Below are 20,732 nucleotides of genomic sequence, written 5' to 3'. Positions count from 1 at the left end.
AAGTCATAAAAGACAACATGGTTTCCACTCTGCTTTCTGTCTTAGAACACTCACCCTTAGAACCACACCACCATGCTCAGAGGAAGCTCAAGCCACACTGAGAGGCTACATGTAGATGTTATGACTGACTTCCCCAACTAAGGTCCCAGCCGACAACCATTATTTACCAGCCAACATGGAAGAGTGAGCCTTTCCATGATTTTTGCCCCCATCACCACACGTGATGACGAGAGGAATGTAGACAAACTGTCCCCACTGAGCCCTGCTTAAATTGTAGACTTATTAACAACCTGGAATATGCAGATGACACAACCTTGCTTGCTGCAAATGAAGAGGACTTGAAGCACTTACTGATGAAAATCAAAGACTACAGCCTTCACTGTAGATTACATTTTCAACATAAAGAAAACAGAGATCCTCACAAGTGGACCAATAAGCAACATTATAATAAATGGAGAAAATATTGAAGTTGTAAAGGATCTCATTTTAATTGGATCCATAATCAACGCCCATAGAAGCAGCAGTCAAGAAATCAAGTGATGCATTGCATTGGGCAAATCTGCTGTGAAAGATCTCTTTAAAGTCTTAAAAAGCAAAGATGTCACTTTAAAGACTAAGGTGTGCCTGACCAAAGCCATAGTGTTTTCAATCACCTCACATGCATGTGAAAGCTGGGCAATGAATAAGGAAGACTGAAGAATTGATGCCTTTGGATTATGGTGCTGGTGAAGAATATGGAATATACCACAAGCTGCCAGAAGAATGAATATGTCTTCTAAGAAGTACAGCCCAAATGCTTCTTAGAAGCAATGTTGGTGAGACTTCATCTCACATACTTTGTACATGTTATTAGGAGGAACCAGTCCCTGAAAAGGACATCATACTTCGTAAAGTAGAGGATTAGTGAAAAAGAGGAAGACCCTCAACGAGATGGATTGACACAGTGGCTGGAACAATGTGCTTAAGCATAACAATGATTGCGAGGATGGTGCAGGACCAGGCAGTGTTTTGTACTTTGTACACAGGGTCGGGATGAGTCGGAACTGACTTGATGGCACCTAACAATAACAACATATAGTAGAGTACACAGGAGGGACAGTTATGAAAACTTCCTAGCCATAACCAAATACCTCAAGGGACAGAGTCACTGGGCTTGAGGGCTTAGGACCATAGTCTCAGGGGACATCTACGTCAATTGGTGTAACGTAGTCCAGAAAGGCAATGTTCTACATCCTACTTTGGTGAGTAGTGACTGGGGTCTTAAAAGCTTGCATGCAACCACCTAATATACAACTATTGGTCTCTTTTCATCTAGAACAAAGAAGAGCGAAGGAATTCACAGTCTGAAAGAGACAATCCAAAGGAGTAATGAACCACAGGAACATTATACTCCAGTAGCTTGAGATCAGAAGAACTAAACGGTACCCAGCTACCAATACTGACTGCCCTGATCAGGATCACAGTAGAAGGTCCTGAACAGAGGGGGAGAAAAATGTAGAACAAAATTCCAAATTATAAAAAAGACCAGACTTACTGGTCTGATAGAGAATGGTGGAGCCCCTGAGACTATGGCCTTTAAGACACCCTTCAAACCTGGAACTGAACCTATTCCCGGAGAACAATAACACCTGTGAGGAAAGCGCTCCTTAGAACAACCAACTGTACCAGACCAAAAGGCAGCATTGCTCAAAAACTAAGTTCAGAAGGCAGGAAGGAGCAGGAAAGATGGGCAAACGTAGAGAACTCAGGGAGTGGGTAGAGTCCTGTCACATTGAGAGGATTACAGTTGATGTCACAAAACAAAATGTATGTAAATTGTGGAATGGGAAACTAATTTGCTCTGTAAACTTTCACACAAACCGCAATAAAAAATTAAAAAAAAAAACAAACACAGAAAAACCCCACTGCCACTGTGCTCTTATCACACATAACAGAATTATCAATAATTCCTAACTAATATCTATTCCGTGAGCACATTTCCAGTTACCTCCAAGACATTTTTATTCAAATCAGAATCCAAGCAAGGTCTACCCATTGTGTTTGGTTATTTGGTTGTTTCATTTATTCCATAACAGTCTTTTTTTAATCTCTCTCTCCTCCATTGATTTGTTGGTGAAACTTTGTGTCATGTGCTCTGTAAAATGCCCACATTCTAGATTTGGTTGACTTCTTCCCAGAGATTAATTTAACTTGCTCTCTATTCCTGATATTTTCTGTAAACTGTACTTAGATCTACAAACATGATTAGATTGATTCCATTTTTAGGCAAGAATATTTCATAGGTGGTGCTATGCACTTTTTATTGCATTACATCTTGAGGTTTATAGCATGTGATTGTCTCATTTTTTTAAAAATTTTTATTGTGCTTTAAGTGAAAGTTTACAAATCAAGTTAGTCTCTCACACAAAAATTTATATACACATTGCTACATACTCCCAATTGCTCTCCCCCTAATGAGACAGCCTGCTTCCTCCATCCACTCTCTCTTTTCATGTCCATTCTGCCAGCTTCTAACTCCCTCTACCCTATCATCTCCCCTCCAGGCAGGAGATGCCAGCATAGTCTAAAGTGTCCACCTGATCCAAGAAGCTCACTCCTCACCAGCATCCCTCTCCATCCCATTGTCCAGTCCAATCCCTGTCTGAAGAATTGGCTTTAGAAATGGTTCCAGCCTTGGGCCAACAGAAGGCCTGGAGGCCATGATCACCGGGGTCCTTCTAGTCTCAGTCAGACCATTAAGTCTGGTCTTTTTATGAGAATTTAGAGTCTGCATCCCACTGCTCTCCTGCTCCCTCAGGGGTTCTCTGTTGTGTTACCTGTCAGGGCAGTCATCAGTTGTAGCTGGGTACCATCTAGTTCTGGTCTCAGGCTGTTGTAGTCTCTGCTTTATGTGGCCCTTTCTGTCTCTTGGGCTCGTAATTACCTTGTGTCCTTCATTTTCCTTTGGTCCAGGTGGGTTGAGACCAGTTGATGCATCTTGGATGGCCACTTGCTAGCGTTTAAGACCCCAGGATTGTCTCAATTTTAATGATACTAAAATTGATTAGCAGGTTATTAGCCTGATCCTTTACTGATAGTTTCTCATCAGCCTTTCACCTCATGGTTTTGCCAATCCAATTATGCTCTTTGTGAAGATCTATTATTTTATTAAAAAAAAAAAAAAAAAACCCACTGTCATCACATTGATTCTGACTGATAGTGACCCTGTAGGACAAAGTAAAACTGCCCCATACGGTTTCCAAGGCTGGAATTTTTGTGGAAACAGACTGCCACATCTTTCTCCCTGGTGGATTTGAACCACTGACCTTTCAGTTAGCAGCTGAGTGCTTAACCATTGTGCCATCAGGGCTCCTATTTGCATTAGAATTTGCAAAAATCGTGATTTTTCTAAATCTATTTCTCCTTCCTCATTTATCAGTTTCACTTCTGTAAGAACTTCATTGACTATGTGATTTCTCTGAGTTGTAGAACTGAACTCGTTGCTGTTGAGTAAATTCCAACTCATAGCGACCCTATAGGAGAGAGCAGAACTGCCCCCTAGGGTTTCCAAGGGTGTAAATCTTTTTGGAAACTGACTGCCACATCTTTCTCCCACAGAGTGGCTGGGAGGTTCAAACAGCCAACCTTTTGGTTAGCAACTGAGTGCTTAACCATTGTGCTACCAGGGCCCCTTTTAACACTGAATTGTAGTTTGTACTGGAAAGGCAGAACAAACGCTTGGTTTTTTCCCTTTATCGATTTTCAGATTAATGAACTGGTGCCTTAGCAACCTCCAATGTGATCAAATTGGTTTATTTCTGTAAGAAAATGCTATTAAGAACTTTTAGATTTTACTATCTTTTGATATGTTTCAGTGCATTATAAGTAAGTTTTTTTTTTTTTTTTTCTAATCCTCAAAATTTCCCATCCTAGACCAGTGGGAGCCCCTAGAGGTTGGCTTCTGTATCCTTTTGATGCGACCTCATTAGCCTTTGATATTTTTCATGCCTCTGGAACAAGATATCCTAGGCTCATCTTGTACATTTCCTGCCCCAAACCTGGAATCACCTACCTTCTTACACCAAAAGCCATCTCATGCTGCCTACCTTCAACATCATAGATCTCAGAATGTTTTTGCTTCCATGACACACCAGTTCTAAGAACTCTAATCCCTAATGGTTACCCTCTCTATTATCTACTTTCTTTGAAGCCCATGGCTGAGAGATTATTAGTAGGAGCATTGAAGGGTGGTAAAAACACTAAAATTGTTACCCTGAATGGAAAGAAAATTACAAAGATGCCCTCAGCATTAGAAAAACTGTCTGGCCTTAAAATTCTAGCCTTGCAAAATAACCTAATCCCCAAAGTGTGCCCAGAGATAAGCGCCTTGACCCAGGTGAGAAACAGCGTATGTTTATGAATTGAGGATGGAGAATAGGAAAAGAGGAGGTAAGAGACCGAACAAGTAATACATAGGTGCTTAGCTCTATGGAGACTTAATGTCAAGTGCAGTGGGAGAGGTATCAGAAGGCTTTCTCCCCTAGGGAATTACATCTGGTAGAAGGAGAAGATGTTTCAACTTATTCCTGTGCCCTTTGGCCCCTGTCTGGAGTCAGAGGATTAGGTCTCTGCCACACTCATCTTTCTGGAGGCTATCATCTGGAAAAGGATCAGATGTCTGGACCTTCTTGTCTACCTTGGAGGCTTACATCTGGAAGTGGGTTTGAGGATCCCGGATATGCCTGTCACTCTGGGGACTGTCCTGAAGCTTTTTCATATGAAATGCAGAGAAGTTTCTGGTGTAGGGAGGAGATTCTTTTTCAATTTCCTAGAACAGGCTGAACTTTGAAATAGAGTATTGGCAGGGAATGGGAAGGAGGGAACATTCATTTCTTCTGAAGTAGGCTTTAAATGAAGGTTAATATTTTAAATAAAGAATATCCTTCTTAAAGAGCAACAGTTGACATGAATGAATCCCAGATGCTTGTGTTAAACATTTCTGCCTAACAATATGAAACTCCAGCTGCTAAAAATCTTGAGGTTGAGAGAAGGCAAGGGATATTAATTTAGTAATTTTCTCTTTTGTTCACTTCTAAACTGTCATTAGCATGAAAAGAAACTAAGTGGCTCAGTCATTGTAGCTCACTAGTTTTTAGTTGAGTTATAAAAAAAATAAAGTCTCTATTTTCTTATCCTGACCTACCTTTTTTCCTTTCAGGGTTAAGAAATTATTTGAGCTTGCAATCTGTATCCCCGTCTTTGCAAGAAATAGGATAATACTCTCAAATTCCTCCCTTTAACAAAACCTACTGTCATCAAACCGATTCTGACTCACAGCGACCCCATAGGGTTTCCGAGGCTATAAATCTCTGTGGAAGCAGACTGTCACATCTTTCTCCCACAGAGCTGCTGGTGGTTTTGAACCGCCAACCTTTCGATTAGCAGCTATGTGCTTAACCATTTGTACTGCTAGGGCTCTTTATATCAAACATAAATATCCAAATCCTTGCCTGCTTCTGTAAAGATTACTGCTAAGAAAATCCTGAGCTAGTTCTACTCTGTCACACAGCGTCACCATGAGTTGGAGTTGACTCGATGGAACCTAACAAGGACAATTTGACATAGAAGATAATATGCCAAATAATTTAGGATTTGGCTGAGCCATGAGCCCATTCTCTCCCTCTATTTTTACAGTTTTTTTTTCCATCAAAGTATTAGAGCACATTGTTTTTTAGAAAATGAAGTTACAAGATCCTTATGATAAAAAGTAATTATCTCCTGCCACACTTGCTGTCACCCCCAATGCTGATCTCCATGTATAACCACTTCTAAGTCTTGTTTCCTTGATTTGTTCATTTTAGACGCGACTCCCGTTCATTCTCCCGATAATTACATCACTATGTTTAGCTTCTCTATCTTTTAAACTTAACAATATCACACTTTTTTTTCTTCTTTATCAACTACAGACTGTTTTTACCCACCACTTTGTAAAATGACAATATTAGCATCTGTAGTCCACTTTCAACTCTCTTCTCCTATTCCATCTCACAGATGCCAAACTGCTTACTTTTACAAGATTTTTAACATTTACATTCTGGTCATTTATAACCATGATTAAGCCTTATTTGCTTTGCCTGTTGGAAAATTCTAACATTGATATAGTTAATAAATAAATATATTCACACAGTGTCAATTAATGTACTGTAATTATATTTTCTTCTTTATGTAGCTTTTTTGTCCCCTTTGAGTTTCATATTGCCCTTCTTTATGTAGCTTTTTTGTCCCCTTTGAGTTTCATATTGCTTTTTGCTTTTATTACAGCCTAATTTTCTTTCAAATTCAACCTTATTCTGTCAAATGTGTGTCTTTTGTTTTTTTCTTGAGAGACTTCCCTCCAGGGGACTCCCATCCTCTTGCCCAATCTAAGCTGATTGCTATCAAGGTTTCCTGGATACTGTCATCCTAGGACATCCTTTTGCAGCTCTCCTGAAATGGATTCACTATTTTTGGCATCTCATATTATCCCCCTTTTTAGTTTACTCCTTTATTTTGCGGGAGTATGTCTCCAGATATCAGCCTAGTCAGGGTATGTGGCAGAGAAGTTTTTTGAGCCCTTGCAGGTTTGAAAAATGTCTATATTCTTTCCTCAAAGATTATCAAGTGTATGTCCTGGGGGAGGGGAGTGTCTGAGACTCTATCACCCCTTTGTCTTCTTGTGGTATCTTCCCTTACTTTCCTCCTCACTCTACTTATTCAAGGGTGGTCCTAAATTTTGACTTCTGTTTGCTGTCTCTCAACATTCTTAATAGGGAGCTGGCTCAACTCAGCTCTTATTTCTAAAGAAGAAATCACACTACCAGGAATTCAACTGTTTGAAACTAGGTTTCTTGTGGTTTGTTGCTAAAGCACTTTATGAGTTGGATGCAGGCCACTGGCATGATGTTGTTTAGCTGTTCGTGAAGTAGCAATTTTTCTCTTATATAGTCTCCAAGGTTGTGGAATTAAAAAAAAAAAAAACAAAAACTATTTCTCCCATATAATAGTGAAAGTTCTAGAATCAGCTCCAATAAATGTACTCGAAACCTTCAAAGAATGGATTTAGTTTCCTCACACAGTTCAGAAATACTGCTCAGTCATTCTTATAGTTGCTAATAGAAAGATCTAACAAAGGTTTCAGAAAACAGAGAGAGCTGAAAAGAACCCTAGAAGACAATTTGGAGGTCCTGATGCCCTACATGGATCAGGCACTTGCCAGCTAAATGAAGTTTTAACCTCTCTAGGCCTCCATTTCTGCCTTCATTCATTCAATCCACAAATAAATATTGAGCACCATCTATGTTACTGATGGTTGGACGGTGAACAGGACAGGTGAAAATCCCTGTCTTCATGGAGTTTGCATTCTAGTCAGAAGAAATGTAAGAAACAAATTAACAAAATAAACAACATTAGGTGATGATTAGTGCAAAGATAAAAAATAAAGCAGAGAAAGGAGACAGGACATGTGGCATTCAGTTGAAATGTCGATGAAGGACTTATGCTATACAGTGCTTGTGGCCTTTATACTTTGGCACTGTGTATTTCATGGAGCCTGGTGGCACAGTAGTTAAGAGCTCGGCTGCTAACCCAAAAGTCTGCAGTTCGAATCCACCAGCTGCTCGTTGGAAACCATATGGGGCAGTTCCACTCTGTCCTATAGGGTTGCTATGAGTCAAAATTGACTCGACAGCAATGGGTCTTTCTTCTGAGTATATGTCATAGTTCAAAGATAATTCTTATTCTAACAGCTTTCTATAAAATTTCCAAATGTATTTCTCAAGAGTTAGCTTGAACTTTTTCTTATGTTGCTATACTTTATATCCTTTACTAATAATGAGGATACAGGTGTGAACAAAATGTGACCCTTGCCTTCGTATTTGGAGATTTAATTTAATATTTATATATATATAAAGTTTCAATCCTGGCACATAAAAATTTTTCAATAAATTGTATTTGCTATTATGGTTAGTATTACCATTATTGTGTAACTGGCAACAATGACAAAATAGGGGGAGGGAGATTTCTTCAGAGAATACAGATCTCTCTTCTCTCTCTCCTTGCTAATTTGACTACTGAAGCTCTGGAATATTTAATTTCTAATGACATGAAAAGAAATGGGTAAATGTCCTGTAATTTATGGTGACTGCATTTGGCCTGTGATTGATGACGTGCTGGCACGTCAACAATTTTCAAAGAAGCACTTTAAAACTCTTGAGGGCAGAGACCATATCTTGTCCCTAGGACCTGGTACCTAGTAAGCCATTTAATATAGGCTTTAGTGGAATGTGAAGGAAGCAGTTGTCAAAGCCCAGCTTAACCAAATACAATGCTGTGATTATGGAGTCATAGGTCCCTCATAGGTAGAGCAGCCACAGTTTTGGAATCCCAAAAGAAACAAAAATCCATCATCTCTAATTATGTGTGGCATTGTTGACATGCATCACAAGGTTCAATGACAGTGCGGCAATGCTCCTCTTAAGCTGCTCATGTGGGTGGTTGCCAAGACGAATATATGTTCTGACATAGTTTTTTTATTTGACCATAAACAATTGACAGTAAATAAGGCCCACTCTACGCAGAGTTTGTAAATCTGTTACTGTATCCCTAGTTTCTCCTTTTTATGCTTTTCCTGTCCTTGTTGATGACCCCTAACACAATCAACTCCCTTTATTGATTGATTGATTGATTCATTCATATATTCAGCAGGTAGTTAATATGTGCCTGAAATGGACTAGGCACTCCATCATTTGCTCATACAAAAAGGAACAAAAATAACCATGTGTCTCACTTCTCAGGTTTACTGGGTGATGTTAAACACGCAAATAGATGTAAAATTATAATTGTGAAAAGGTGCTACAAAGGAGAATTATATTGTGCTGAGTTGGAATTGACTTGATGGCAGTGGGTTTGGTTTTGGTATGTGAGCCTCTAGTCGGAGAAGTCAGAGAGAGCGTTCCTGAGGAAGTACAAGTGAGCCAAGATCTGAAGGATAAGAGTTACCTAGAGGCACACAAGAGGAACAAGCATGAGCTGAATCTACCCCAGTCTCCCTCCTTGTGCATTCTGGGTCTTACTCTCTACCTCTAGCAGCTCAGAAAGGATCTAATGTCATCTGTACTGGTCGTCAAGCCTTTCCTTTCTCCTGTCTCCACCTATTGGGAATCTGTTTTTCCTCTATCAAGTAGGAAATACCCCCTCTTTTGTAAGCCTGTGTTTTTTTTTTTTTTTCAATCAAAACAAAGATTCTTTATCCATTCTTATTTATCTCATGCTGTCTTGGCACAGGGACACCTAGCATGTTCCCTCTCTCCAAGCTCGCTTCACTTCTCTTTTGCCCCCCCGTCTTTTCCCAAGCCTGAATTAAGACTCCTGCACCTCCACTGGAACTTCAGCTTCCTCAGCAGTCTGGTCTAGAATATACCCAACCTTCCTCTTTCACTTGCCATCTGGATAATGTGAAATAACTTACATAATGGGCTCATCTGCAAAAAGGTCCTAATTGTTCTTAGCTCTTAAGGTTGCTGTCAGCATTAACTCATATAGAATGCCTTATCCATATTAGTTACTCAGAAAGTTTTAGCCCTTACCCTCATTCAAAAGGAGCCCCTGGAGTGCAATGGGTAAGCACTGGGTTGCTAACTGAAAGGATGGCTGTTCAAACCCACCCAGTGGCTCTGCAAGAGAAAGACCTGTTGATCTGCTCCTGTACAGATTACAGCCTAATCAATTAATTACAGCAGTTCTACTCTGTCACATGGGATCACTGAATTGAAACAGACTCGGCGGCACCTAACAACAATACTCACCCACACATGCAAATGCTTAGTTCTTCCAAACACGTAAGGTTTTGCAGTCTAGCTGAATGTCAATTTTGTGTTGTAATTCCCCTTTTCTGGCAGTTTTGAACTCTTGTCCTTGCTTCTTGTTTATTCTTTATTTATGAAGCTTCTGACAGGAAGATAAAAGGAAATGCATTGTTATTGACTTAGCCTGTGCGTGGCCAAGATACGTGTGAGAGGTCAGCATTATGGCTTTTGGAGGTCACAATTAATGCTTTTACTATGAATGCCAATCACAGATTCCCTGTTAGATTGAATGAGCAGGATGTGCCAATTCCACGACACCGAGTTTAACTTTGGACTCTACGTGGCCAGAGTTTAGAGGTTGTATGGGTTTCAGTAAAATGCCTAGTGATTAGACGCCATGCTGGGCCTTGGCAATGTCCCCTCAAATTCCAGTGAAGTTGTAATTGTTTCGAGGGTGAGAAATTTGACACTATTTGTTAGGAAGTGACTGAAAAATTAAATGATAATTTTAAAATTGGCCTAAGTTGTTCAAATAAACAAATTCCTTCTGGGACAGTGGGACTCAGAAGCAACATTTGGAATATGTATTGAACTGTGGTATTAAATATGCCACAGACTCCTAACAAACACCATTTGTAAGAACTAGCAGAGTGAGCCATAATGCTGAGCTCCCATATACACCTTGCCATAGAATTGCTAATCCAGAAATGTAAACACTATGTTATTCTTCTCTCATTAATTTAATTCAATTATTTTTATTAAATAGTTTATAGAACCTGACACTATATTCTGTACTATTTGGGTATAAACAACAACAACAAAACACTTTGGTGACTCATAAGGAATGGGAATATTCACTATCTTTAAGAAATTTAAAGATTAATACTTCAAATACTAGCTCAAGCACATTTATACATATTATAAGCAAATGATCTAGTAGTTTGCTTCAAAACCATATCGCCAGGCCGTGATTTAAATCCAGACAGAAAAATGTGAACATTTGGGCAGTTTTCTCTCTTCACACTTAAAAAAAAAAAAAAAGTCCACAAAAGTCAGGGTATAGTTTAAAAAAAAAAAAAAATTAATTGGAAGCCTTATAGTAAATAGAATGGAGTTTTTGGGTAGTAATTAACAGTAGCACAGCAAATTTAAATGTTAGGAGAGGTGTCTGGTTCAAGTTCTAGGTTTTCATATGATAGGTACTATCACTGAATAGAATGCAGGGGTTAGTGAGGATGAGCAGAAGACTAAAATAAAGAGAACAGAATAGAAGGATCTGGATCAAGCTGCACAGTTTGAAACAGACTGAGGTCAATAAATACTTGATTTTGAAATAATTGCTGTGGAGCCATAATGAGTATTTCACAATTTTTTTTTTTTTTTAAAGAAGGTAGCATTCAACAAACATTTATTGAGCATCTATTATATTCCAGACACTGTTCTTTGAATGCAAGATTAACCACATAGAGACCCTATCACTGCAAAATTTCCAACATAATAGTGTAGATAGAATATGTACATGAATCTTTGTAATACAAAGAAGGTAATAATTGGTCATAGGAAGTACATGAGTATGCAAATACAAAAGGAGGATATAAAGCAAGGGAGAGCATTAAACGTGGAAATCCTTTATCATAATTGGAGAACCAAGGCATAATGATTTTTTAATGGAAATGGAATCCCAAAACACATTATCATTGTGGAAACAATAATTTTTTCCCCAGAAAAATTAATAAATTAACAGAAAGTGGCTAACTATTTTTTTTTATGGCTAACATTTTCATTTTTCCTGAAAATATTATTCAAATGTGGCTGTAAATTTAGAAATCACTGAAAAAATGATTTAGAAATCATTAAGAAAACAAGCAGATTTCAAATCTGAAAACCAACGAGTGTGGGGAGCTAGGGAGAGGGGTATTCACTAATTAGATAGTAGACAAGAACTATTTTAGGTGAAGGAAAAGACAACACACAATACAGGAGAGGTCAGCACAACTGGACTAAACCAAAGAGCAAAGAAGCTTCCTAAATACAACCGAACACTTTGAAGGCTAGAGTAGCAGAGGTAGACGTCTGGGGATCATGATTTCAGGGGACATCTAGGTAAATTGGCATAACAAAATGTGTTAAGAAAATGTTCTGCATCCCACTTTGGTGAGTGGCATCTGGGGTCTTAAACACTAGCAAATGGCCATCTAAGATGCATCAATTGATCTCAAACCACCTGGATCAAAGGAGAATGAAGAACACCAAAGACAGAAGTTAAATATGAGCCCAAGAGACAGAAAGGGCCATATAACCAGAGACTACCTCAGCCTGAGACAAGAAGAACTAGATGGTGCCCGTCTACAACCAATGACTGCCCTGACAGGGAACACAACAGAGAATCCCTGATGGAGCCGGAGAACAGTGAGATGCAGACCTCAAATTCTCATAAAAAGACCAGACTTAATGGTCTGACTGAGACTAGAGGGACCTCGGAGGTCATGGTCCCTGGACCTTCAGTTAGCCCAAGACTGGAACCATTCCCAAAGCCAACTCTTCAGACAGGGATAGAAAATGATATTGGTGAGGAGTGAGCTTTTTGGCTCAAGTAGACGCATGAGACTATGTGGGCAGCTCCTGTCTGGAGGGGAGACGAGAAGGCAGAGGGGGACAGGAGCTGGCAGAGGGGAATACAGGGTGGCGAGGAAGAGTGTGCTGTCTCATTAGAGGGAGAGCAGCCAGGAGTACATAGCAAGGTATATATAAATTTTTATATGAGAGACTGACTTGATATGTAAACTTTCACTTAAAGCACAATTAAAAAAAAAAAAATCTGAAAGCCAGGCAGAATTGTCAACATATATATATAAAGCACCTACTGTATCTCTAGCACTTTGTAAGTCTAACATTTTATCCCATGAACTTCTCCTGGGCCCAAATTACAGTTACCATTACATAACAGCTGCTGTTTGCCAGGTACTTTATTGTATTGTCTCTGATTCTTCAGATAGCCCTGAGAAGTCAATGCTAGTATCCTCATTTTAAGAAAGGAAACAGACTCTTAGGAATTTAAGTGACTTGTCTGAGATCACATAGCTAGTAAATTACATAACAGATGGACTAAAAAGTCTGTGCACAATACTGACTAAAGTGTGCACAACAACAGAACAAGGATAGTTAACATGGATTCTATGTCTTACATGCAAGACAATTCTGCATATATATAATGTACATATATATGGTAATTCTTGTTGTTGTTGTTAGGTGCTTTCAAGTTGGTTCCAACACACAGTGACCTCATGTATAACAGAAAAAAATGTCCCCTGGTTCGCACTGTACTTAAAATCGTTGCTATGTTTGAGCCTATGTTGCAGCCACTGTATCAATCCATCTCCTTGAGGGTCTTCATCCCTTCTGTTCACCCTCTACTTTACAAAGCATGATGTCCTTCTCCAGGGACTGGTCTCCCCTGATAACATGTCTAAAGTAAGTCTTGCCATCCTTGCTTTAAGGAGCATTCCAGCTGCTTCTTCCAAGACAGATTTCTTCGTTCTTCTGGCAGTCCATGGTATGGACTTCATGAACACTATAATTCAAATGTAATTCTTCTTTGATCTTCTTTTTTATTGTCCAGCTTTCCTGTGCATATGAGGCGATTGAAAATACCATGGCTTGGGTCAGGCAAACCTTAGTCCTCAAAGTGATGTCTTTGCTTTTTAACATTCTAAAGAGGTCTTTTGCAGCAGATTTGTCCAATACAATATGTTGTTTGAGTTCTTGATTGCGGCTTCTGTGGGTGCTGATTATTGATCCAAGATGAATGAAATCTTTGACAACTTCAATTTCTTTGCCATTTATCATGTTCTAAGATTTTCTTTTTCTTTATGTTGAGGTGTAAACCCATACTGAAGTCTTTTACCTTCATCAGTAAGTGCTTCAAGTTGTCTTCACTTTCAGCAAACAAGCTAGTGTCAACTGCATATCGCAGGTTGTTAATGAAACTTCCTCCAGTCCTGATGCCTTGTTCTTCATATAGTCCAGGTTCTCAGATTATTTGTTCAGCATATAGATTGAATAAGTAAAAGAATGCAACCCTGAACACACCTTTTCCAATTTTGAACCATGCAGTATCTCCTTGTTAGCCATAGTCAATTTAAAAAAGAAGTAGGTAACATATTATGTAGACAGTGTAGTGCAAAGTTAGGAGTATAGGCCATAGAGTTTCATTATAAATCATAGCCTGGATCACAGAACCTTTTCTGTAAAATTGGGTTTATTGTGAGGTCTATGTGAGGCAATGTACAAGATGGTTTAGTATAGTGTTTGGCACATATTAAATTCTATTTAAATGGCAGCCACTTATATTGTCATTAATACATTAATCATTATATTCTCTACTCAAGTTCCTTATTCACTTCTCTCCTACATAGGCAAAGACTGCCTATATATAATCCAAAGTCATCAATGGACATTGAGATGCTTATCTCATATCCAAGATATAAGAGGAAACACAAACATCTATTTCAAGACAGGCCACAGATAAGTTATCACTGAGAAGTGCGAGTGGGCCAATGTGATCAAATAAATCAAATCAAATTTAGAAAGAATTGAGTTAGACAAATGTTTGGGGTGCGTGTACAAAGATATAGGAAAAATGATAGGAAGTTTGCAAACATTTAGGACTTATTGGGTAGGAAATTCCTCAAGGATTGATTATTTGGGCAATGAGTTTAGATGTAATCTAGTAGGATTGGATGAAAAAAACTTAGGCAGTAACGCATCCCATTTTTACATCCTTTTACTAATTAACGATATGTTGTTGTTAGTTGCCATCAAGTCAGCTTGGGTTCATGGCAACCTAATGTATAACTGAACAAAACTTTGCCCAGTCTTGTGCCATCTTCATGATCATTGATACGTTTGAGTTCATTTTTGTGGCTATTGTGTCATTCCGTCTCATTGAGGGTTTCCCTCTTTTACCAAATATAATGGCCTTTTCTAGCAGTTGGTCTTTCCTGATCACATGTTCAAGAAAGAGAGCTGAAGTCTTGCCATCATCATTTTAAGGAGCATTCTGGTTGTATTCTAAGACTGATTTGTTCATTCTTTTGGGAGTCCATGGTAATGATATAGGCAGGCGGTAATGAAGACTAGTACTAGGGTGATTGCAATTGGAATAGAGGTTAAAAAAAAAAAAAAGATACATCTGAAAGGAATTTTGAGAATATGACTTAGCAATATTGAATTTAGGTGGTGGGTGAGAAAGAAGTTCTAGGTGACTTCAAAATTTGGCCACCCTATGATTTTATGATTATGAGAATGAAGAGTACATTACCAAAATGGGCAAGGTGAAAAAATAAACCTGGTTTTTTTCAGTGACATCGTTCAGTTTTACACTTAGAATTTAGAGGAGCAACATCACATCCACTGGAGATGTCTGAGCCAAGACCAACAAGATGCAATTTTTACAGGGATAAATGTAAATTCCTACATTTAGGTTAAGAAAAGAATTCAGTTGCACAAGCCCAGGATGTGGGTTATCTGCTTGTCAGTTAACTTAGGAGTTTTCTTTGGCCACAAACAAAATTAATTATGCACCAAAAATGTGCCCTGCTGCGGAAAGAGTGAATGCTATGTTAGGCTGCATTAGTAGAAGTGTAGTGATCTGCCCAAGGGAGATCCAGTGGTCCCACCAGCATATCTGCTAGTCAGCTCACATTTCTTGTCTCACCCTAGGCACCGTGGTTTTAGAGAGGTACTCACAAAAATTAGAGAGTGACCAGGAGAGCTGAGGGCTCTGGAAATTATATCCTAAGGGAAGTGGGTAAGGAAAAAAATGGAGTAAATTCAAGGGGAATATGATAGCAGCCTTCAAGAATTTGAAAGATGGTTATATGAGAGAGGGGAGAGGGAATAAAACTATTTTTTATAATTGCTGTGGGAAGAATTGAGTAGAAGTTACAGAAAGCCTATAAATACAGAACTTTCCAAAAAGATAAAAGAGCTCGTCGTTACTAGGTGTGTTCTTGAGGAAGGTATATAATTGCCCACCTGCATCTTATAAGACTTAAAAAAAAACAAAAAAACCTGTTGCCACTGAGTAGACTCCAACTTGTAGCGATTCTATAGGACAGAGTCGTACCGTCCCATAGGGTTTCCAAGGAGCAGCTGGTGGATTCAAACTGCCAACCTTTAGGTTAACAGCTGAACGCTTAACCACTGCACCATTAGGGCTCCTGCATATATTAGGCTATGTGACTTATAAAAATTCTAATTGTAATTCTCTGGGTCATGGATCCACAAAAAACCAGTTAGTAGCAATGGCATTTTTGAATCTATGGCAACATGCCAATTTCCAAGGTTCGGGCAGAGTTACTCTCTGAGAAGGTCAAGAAAACTTCATTCGATATATAATTATTGAGGAATGCAAGTTTTATAATTAACAAGTAGTTGTTTCTTGTATGACTAAAGCCTTCCTTCAGGAATTACCCAGAACCATGGAGAGTGTCAGCAAAAACCAGCGAAACCCTCAATGAGATGGACTGACATTGACAATGAATTCAGGCAAGCTAATGACCACGAAGACGGCCCAGAACTAGGCAATGTTTCTTTTTGTTATACATAAGGTTTCTATGATTTGGAGTTGACTTGATGGCAACCAACAATAACATGGAGAATGTTGCTAACAAAACGCTGCTTGCACTCCTTCTGAAAGCCTTTGCTGTTAAAACATCATTTGGAACAAGCTTGTCAAGGTATCTCAGATACTTTGTCTTTATAATACAACAAGACAACCAAAACTGTAGATACATTGTCCTTTTTTTAATAAAAAAAATAGGATAATGGTAATTCTCACAAGATGAGCTCGTATGGATGCGAAATCTTCAGCATAAATTCTAAGGATGAGGAACTTAATAGTAAATATATCTATGTCTACTTCTTTATATTGATTTAAAGCATTAACATACCTGCATACCAAATACATACAATTGAAGCCAGCAAGATATTTAACTATAAATCCTAAATTGCCTAAATTTAATCTTTAATTATTTTTCTTTTATGTAATTTCATTAGTTGGTCAAAACTCCCATTATTCCTTTTCTTTTACCTTTAATGTTAAAATTCTGAAATATGGAATTGGTAATGAAATCCGAATGATAAATGATGTTGGGGAATAAAAGAAAAGACCCCCCCCCCGCTTTTGTTTAATCTTGGAAGGTACAATTAGATTTCAAAAGAAAGAAAAACACTGAGATTTAGGGAACAATACCACATCATTGACAGAACGGATTAGAGTTAGAAGATCAAGAAGGAATTTCTAATTCCTCTTATGTGCCGTTCTTCTTATATCTGATGAATCATTAGTAGGACAGGCATACATAGGACAGATCTTTCCTACTCTACCATTTCAGTAGTCTCATTTGTGAGCAGCAGACATAGAGTGACATCAAAGTTAAAGTTCCCCCAACTGTATCTGTGGTATATAGCAGTTTTATTGGCCTAAACAGGATAGCTCAGTTAGGAGTAATATGACTTGAGGACCTCAGATCTTTGGCTCAATTTCTGTCTTCTGGAAATTAGCCCCTTTGATGAATTCTAATGGTTTTGATTTTATAGGTTGAAATGTTGGGAGATGCTTGGGTTTCTCAAGTGAGCTATTAACAGATTATTAATTGTGCTTTTAAATAACCCTGGAAAGGTTTTTAGTACAATATTAATGACATTTAATTGAAAATTAAATTGTGCTTTAATTAACAAAGTGTTTGAGTATGAAACTCACATGAACTATATTAAAGAGAATTTTAGGTGCCTGTGAAATAACTATTTAAGGTTATGTTAAAATTTTCTTAAACCACGTAGATCCGAGCAAAGGTGCTTCATTTTTCTTTTTCTTATTCAAAGTAGATAATTGTGAGTCCATTAAACACCTATATGCTTGCAGTTGACCACACTAAATCTGGGAAACAATCTTTTAGAAGAAGTTCCAGAAGAGCTGAAATACCTTACATCCCTGAAGAAACTGCATTTATTTAGAAATAGGATTCGTAGATTTGTACCAGAAGCATGTGGTAAGTTAGTCAAAGGAATGCAGCATTGTAGTTTCAAATTTAATTTCCCGTATTTAATAATATAGGACTAAAGTAAGAAAAGAATCTTACATGGTTTAATCTTTTTTGTTGGAGATATTTATACACTACTCTTGAAATTAAGAAATATTAAAAGTAACACTTTTTTTTTCCAACTATTATATCATGTATTTCTTTACATGTAGAATTATAAAAATAAGCAAGCGTAGTATTAGTGAATTTTCCCCTTTTCAGAATCAGTGTACTTTCAGGCTTTTGAATCTGAGGCCCATTTTTCTGAGCCAAAGAGAAAACTAGTTGAAAAATCAAATCGAGTGAAGTTCTCCACACCTTTCATTGTTCTTTTCAATTTTTACTCTGTCTGAGGTACAAAATCACAATCTTTAATCTAGATGAAAAAAAAAAAATTTTTTTTTTTTATCTGAGTTTAAATCAGTTTGTTGAAATTTTTTTTGGGGGGGGAGAATGTAAAGATGCCTTTATTTCGTTGTGCAAGGAAGGAAGTAATTGGGGCTGTTGCCACCAATAATGCTTCAAGAGGAATTTGTGGAGAATTTTAAAGAAAAGATATTAAATCCAGTAAATGAAATCCTTGTCTTTGTGTTTCTCCTAAACTAATAATTCCTCCAATCAAAATGACAATTTCCTATTGTAATATAGGCAGAGTTGGCTTAAGGACAGAATTTATGACAAAGAGATCCAGGTGATTTTTATAGTTTAACTGACTTGCGTAAGGCACCTCACCACTTTATGCTTTGGTTCTTGATAGTAGAAATAGGGATATATTATGGAAATTATACAATTCTGTGAGCTTTTGAGTCATGGGTGATATATATATAGTCATTTTCAAGCATAATCTTCATTATTAAAAGCATGATTACTTATGACACTAAATTAGAGGTTATATTTGGCAAATAGAGGCCTGGTGGTACAGTGGTTAAAGAGCTTGGCTGCTAACTAAATGGTTGGAAGTTCAAATCCACCAGCTGCTTCTTGGAAACACTATAGGGCAGTTCTACTCTGTCTTGTAGGGTTACTATGAGGCAGAATCAACTTGATGGCAATGGGTATGGTTTTTGGTTTGTATTATTTGGCAAATAGCACAAATAGGCTCTAGTACCATCTCTTCAAATTTAAAATCACTGACCGTGTATCTTGGAGAAATACCCTTTCTCAAGTTGATCATTGTAACAAAGACTTACTGATGTTTATGCACAATATATATACAAAGCCATAGATTCAGGGCCCAATTGTAGTTTATTTAGGCTTAGGAAAAAAATAGTTTACATATGAGAAATAATTAAGAGCATTTGAACAAATAGATAATATTGTATGAACTACATTAAATATGAATGAATTAAACATTAATATGTTAAAATACATAACAAATATATTTTAAAATATAGAAATATATGGTATATATGTAATCTGTGTATAAAAAAATATAGAAATATATGGTATATATGTAATCTGTGTATAGCACCCCTTAATGTCTTTAATTTCTACATGTCTTGATTTTGGGGTGTTGATCTCTGAAAAGCTGATATCATTGATATGAATTATGTTCTATGTCAGGTCCTGATTAACTAGGGGCAGAAAGTAGCTTGGTGTCAGGGTGCTGAACACCTTAGTCAGCATGAATCTAGATAGTTTCATTGTATTAGGTTACCCTGTCCCTTGAGCAGAGAGGATAGGACGAGGGCTAGACATGTGTCCCAAGCCAGGTCTGTCAGATTCTCTTTTTAGGGGATTGTAATAGAGTCCAAAACAATTTCATTGGTTTAAGCTAATCACATGAACTAAGGCAGAGGTTGCATAGGCCAAATCTGGCTCACAGATAGATTGGTTCTGTTTTTTGTCTGCCTTTTTAAATGCTGGAATTAGGTGCCAGTATTTGAAAATGAGGAGAGTTCACATGAAAATCTGGATCTTTGGCTCTTTTTGTTTGTTTTAAAAATGAAAGATTGGCCAACAGTGAGTCGCATTCCATGACACAATGAACAGGAGCTGGCTGAAACAAGGCACGTGCTCTCCAGTTCAACACAGCTCTCACCAGACTCACTGCATCTATCTGGGTTATCTGCTTGATTCTCGTAGGCATTTGAGTTTGAGAACGCTATGTTTCCAGTCTGTGAACATTCAGACTCAGAAGCCATGATTGCATGGGAAAATGGAGAAATTCTGCTCAACAGAAACAGAATAAGGGAGGAAGGAAAGGAGATCGTGAGACAGAGAGAATGAAAATGAAGTTGTGGGAGAAGCTGTGAGGAGACATTAAACTGCATGTTCTGCAGAGTTATCCAGAGGATAAACTTCTCGGTTCTGGGTGTCTTTTAGCTTCCAGTTCCAATTCGTGGTGAGCCTGCCTGTACCCTTTGCTGAATGTACCATGGCGTAGTGATAAGCCATGACTTTGTGATAAATTTCCCATTTTTGCTTAAGCTAGTTTAAGAGGATATCTATTACCTGCAACCAAAGAGCCATGGCCAAGGCAAGAAACCAGAAGGAAAACAAAGGTGTATAGAAAGGTGACTGAAAATTATCATTTAACAGATGGCTGAAGTGACTAAAATTATTTTCTAACAGATGGTTTACAAAATTTGGTCCTGCTTAATCTGAACAACAATCTGCTGACAAGCCTTCCTCAAGAAATCGGCAGGTAATTTTGTTTATAGTGAGATATGGAGACTCACTACAGGAGTCTCCACCTCCTCCTGCTCCCTGACCCACCCTGGTCATCTGAACACATTATGCCTACCATCTAGTATGTGCAGGGATTATACATAGCACAGAGGAGTCTGAAGGGCTGAGGCCAGCCACTAATATTAAACAGATGATT

The 20,732-nt window shown here is 38.0% G+C and overlaps 1 protein-coding gene across 2 annotated transcripts in view; it reads left to right on the top strand.

Moving 5' to 3' along the window:
* The first annotated feature begins 4,192 nt into the window (after window positions 1–4,192).
* The window catches only part of LRRC69 (leucine rich repeat containing 69), an 86,207-nt gene continuing 69,667 nt past the window's right edge, over window positions 4,193–20,732 (top strand). Inside the window, exons 1-3 of one of the 2 annotated variants that reach the window (XM_049854515.1) lie at window positions 4,193–4,375; window positions 17,749–17,875; window positions 20,480–20,552. In XM_049854515.1, the coding sequence (XP_049710472.1) occupies window positions 4,193–4,375; window positions 17,749–17,875; window positions 20,480–20,552 (383 nt within the window). The remainder of the gene's footprint in view (window positions 4,376–17,748; window positions 17,876–20,479; window positions 20,553–20,732) is intronic. The other variant, XM_049854516.1, reaches the window with a different exon arrangement.

This window comes from Elephas maximus, chromosome 15 (genome assembly GCF_024166365.1).
Source record: "Elephas maximus indicus isolate mEleMax1 chromosome 15, mEleMax1 primary haplotype, whole genome shotgun sequence".
NCBI lineage: Eukaryota > Metazoa > Chordata > Mammalia > Proboscidea > Elephantidae > Elephas > Elephas maximus.
Note: the sequence above shows the minus strand (reverse complement) of the source record. Positions and strands in the feature narration are given on the sequence as shown.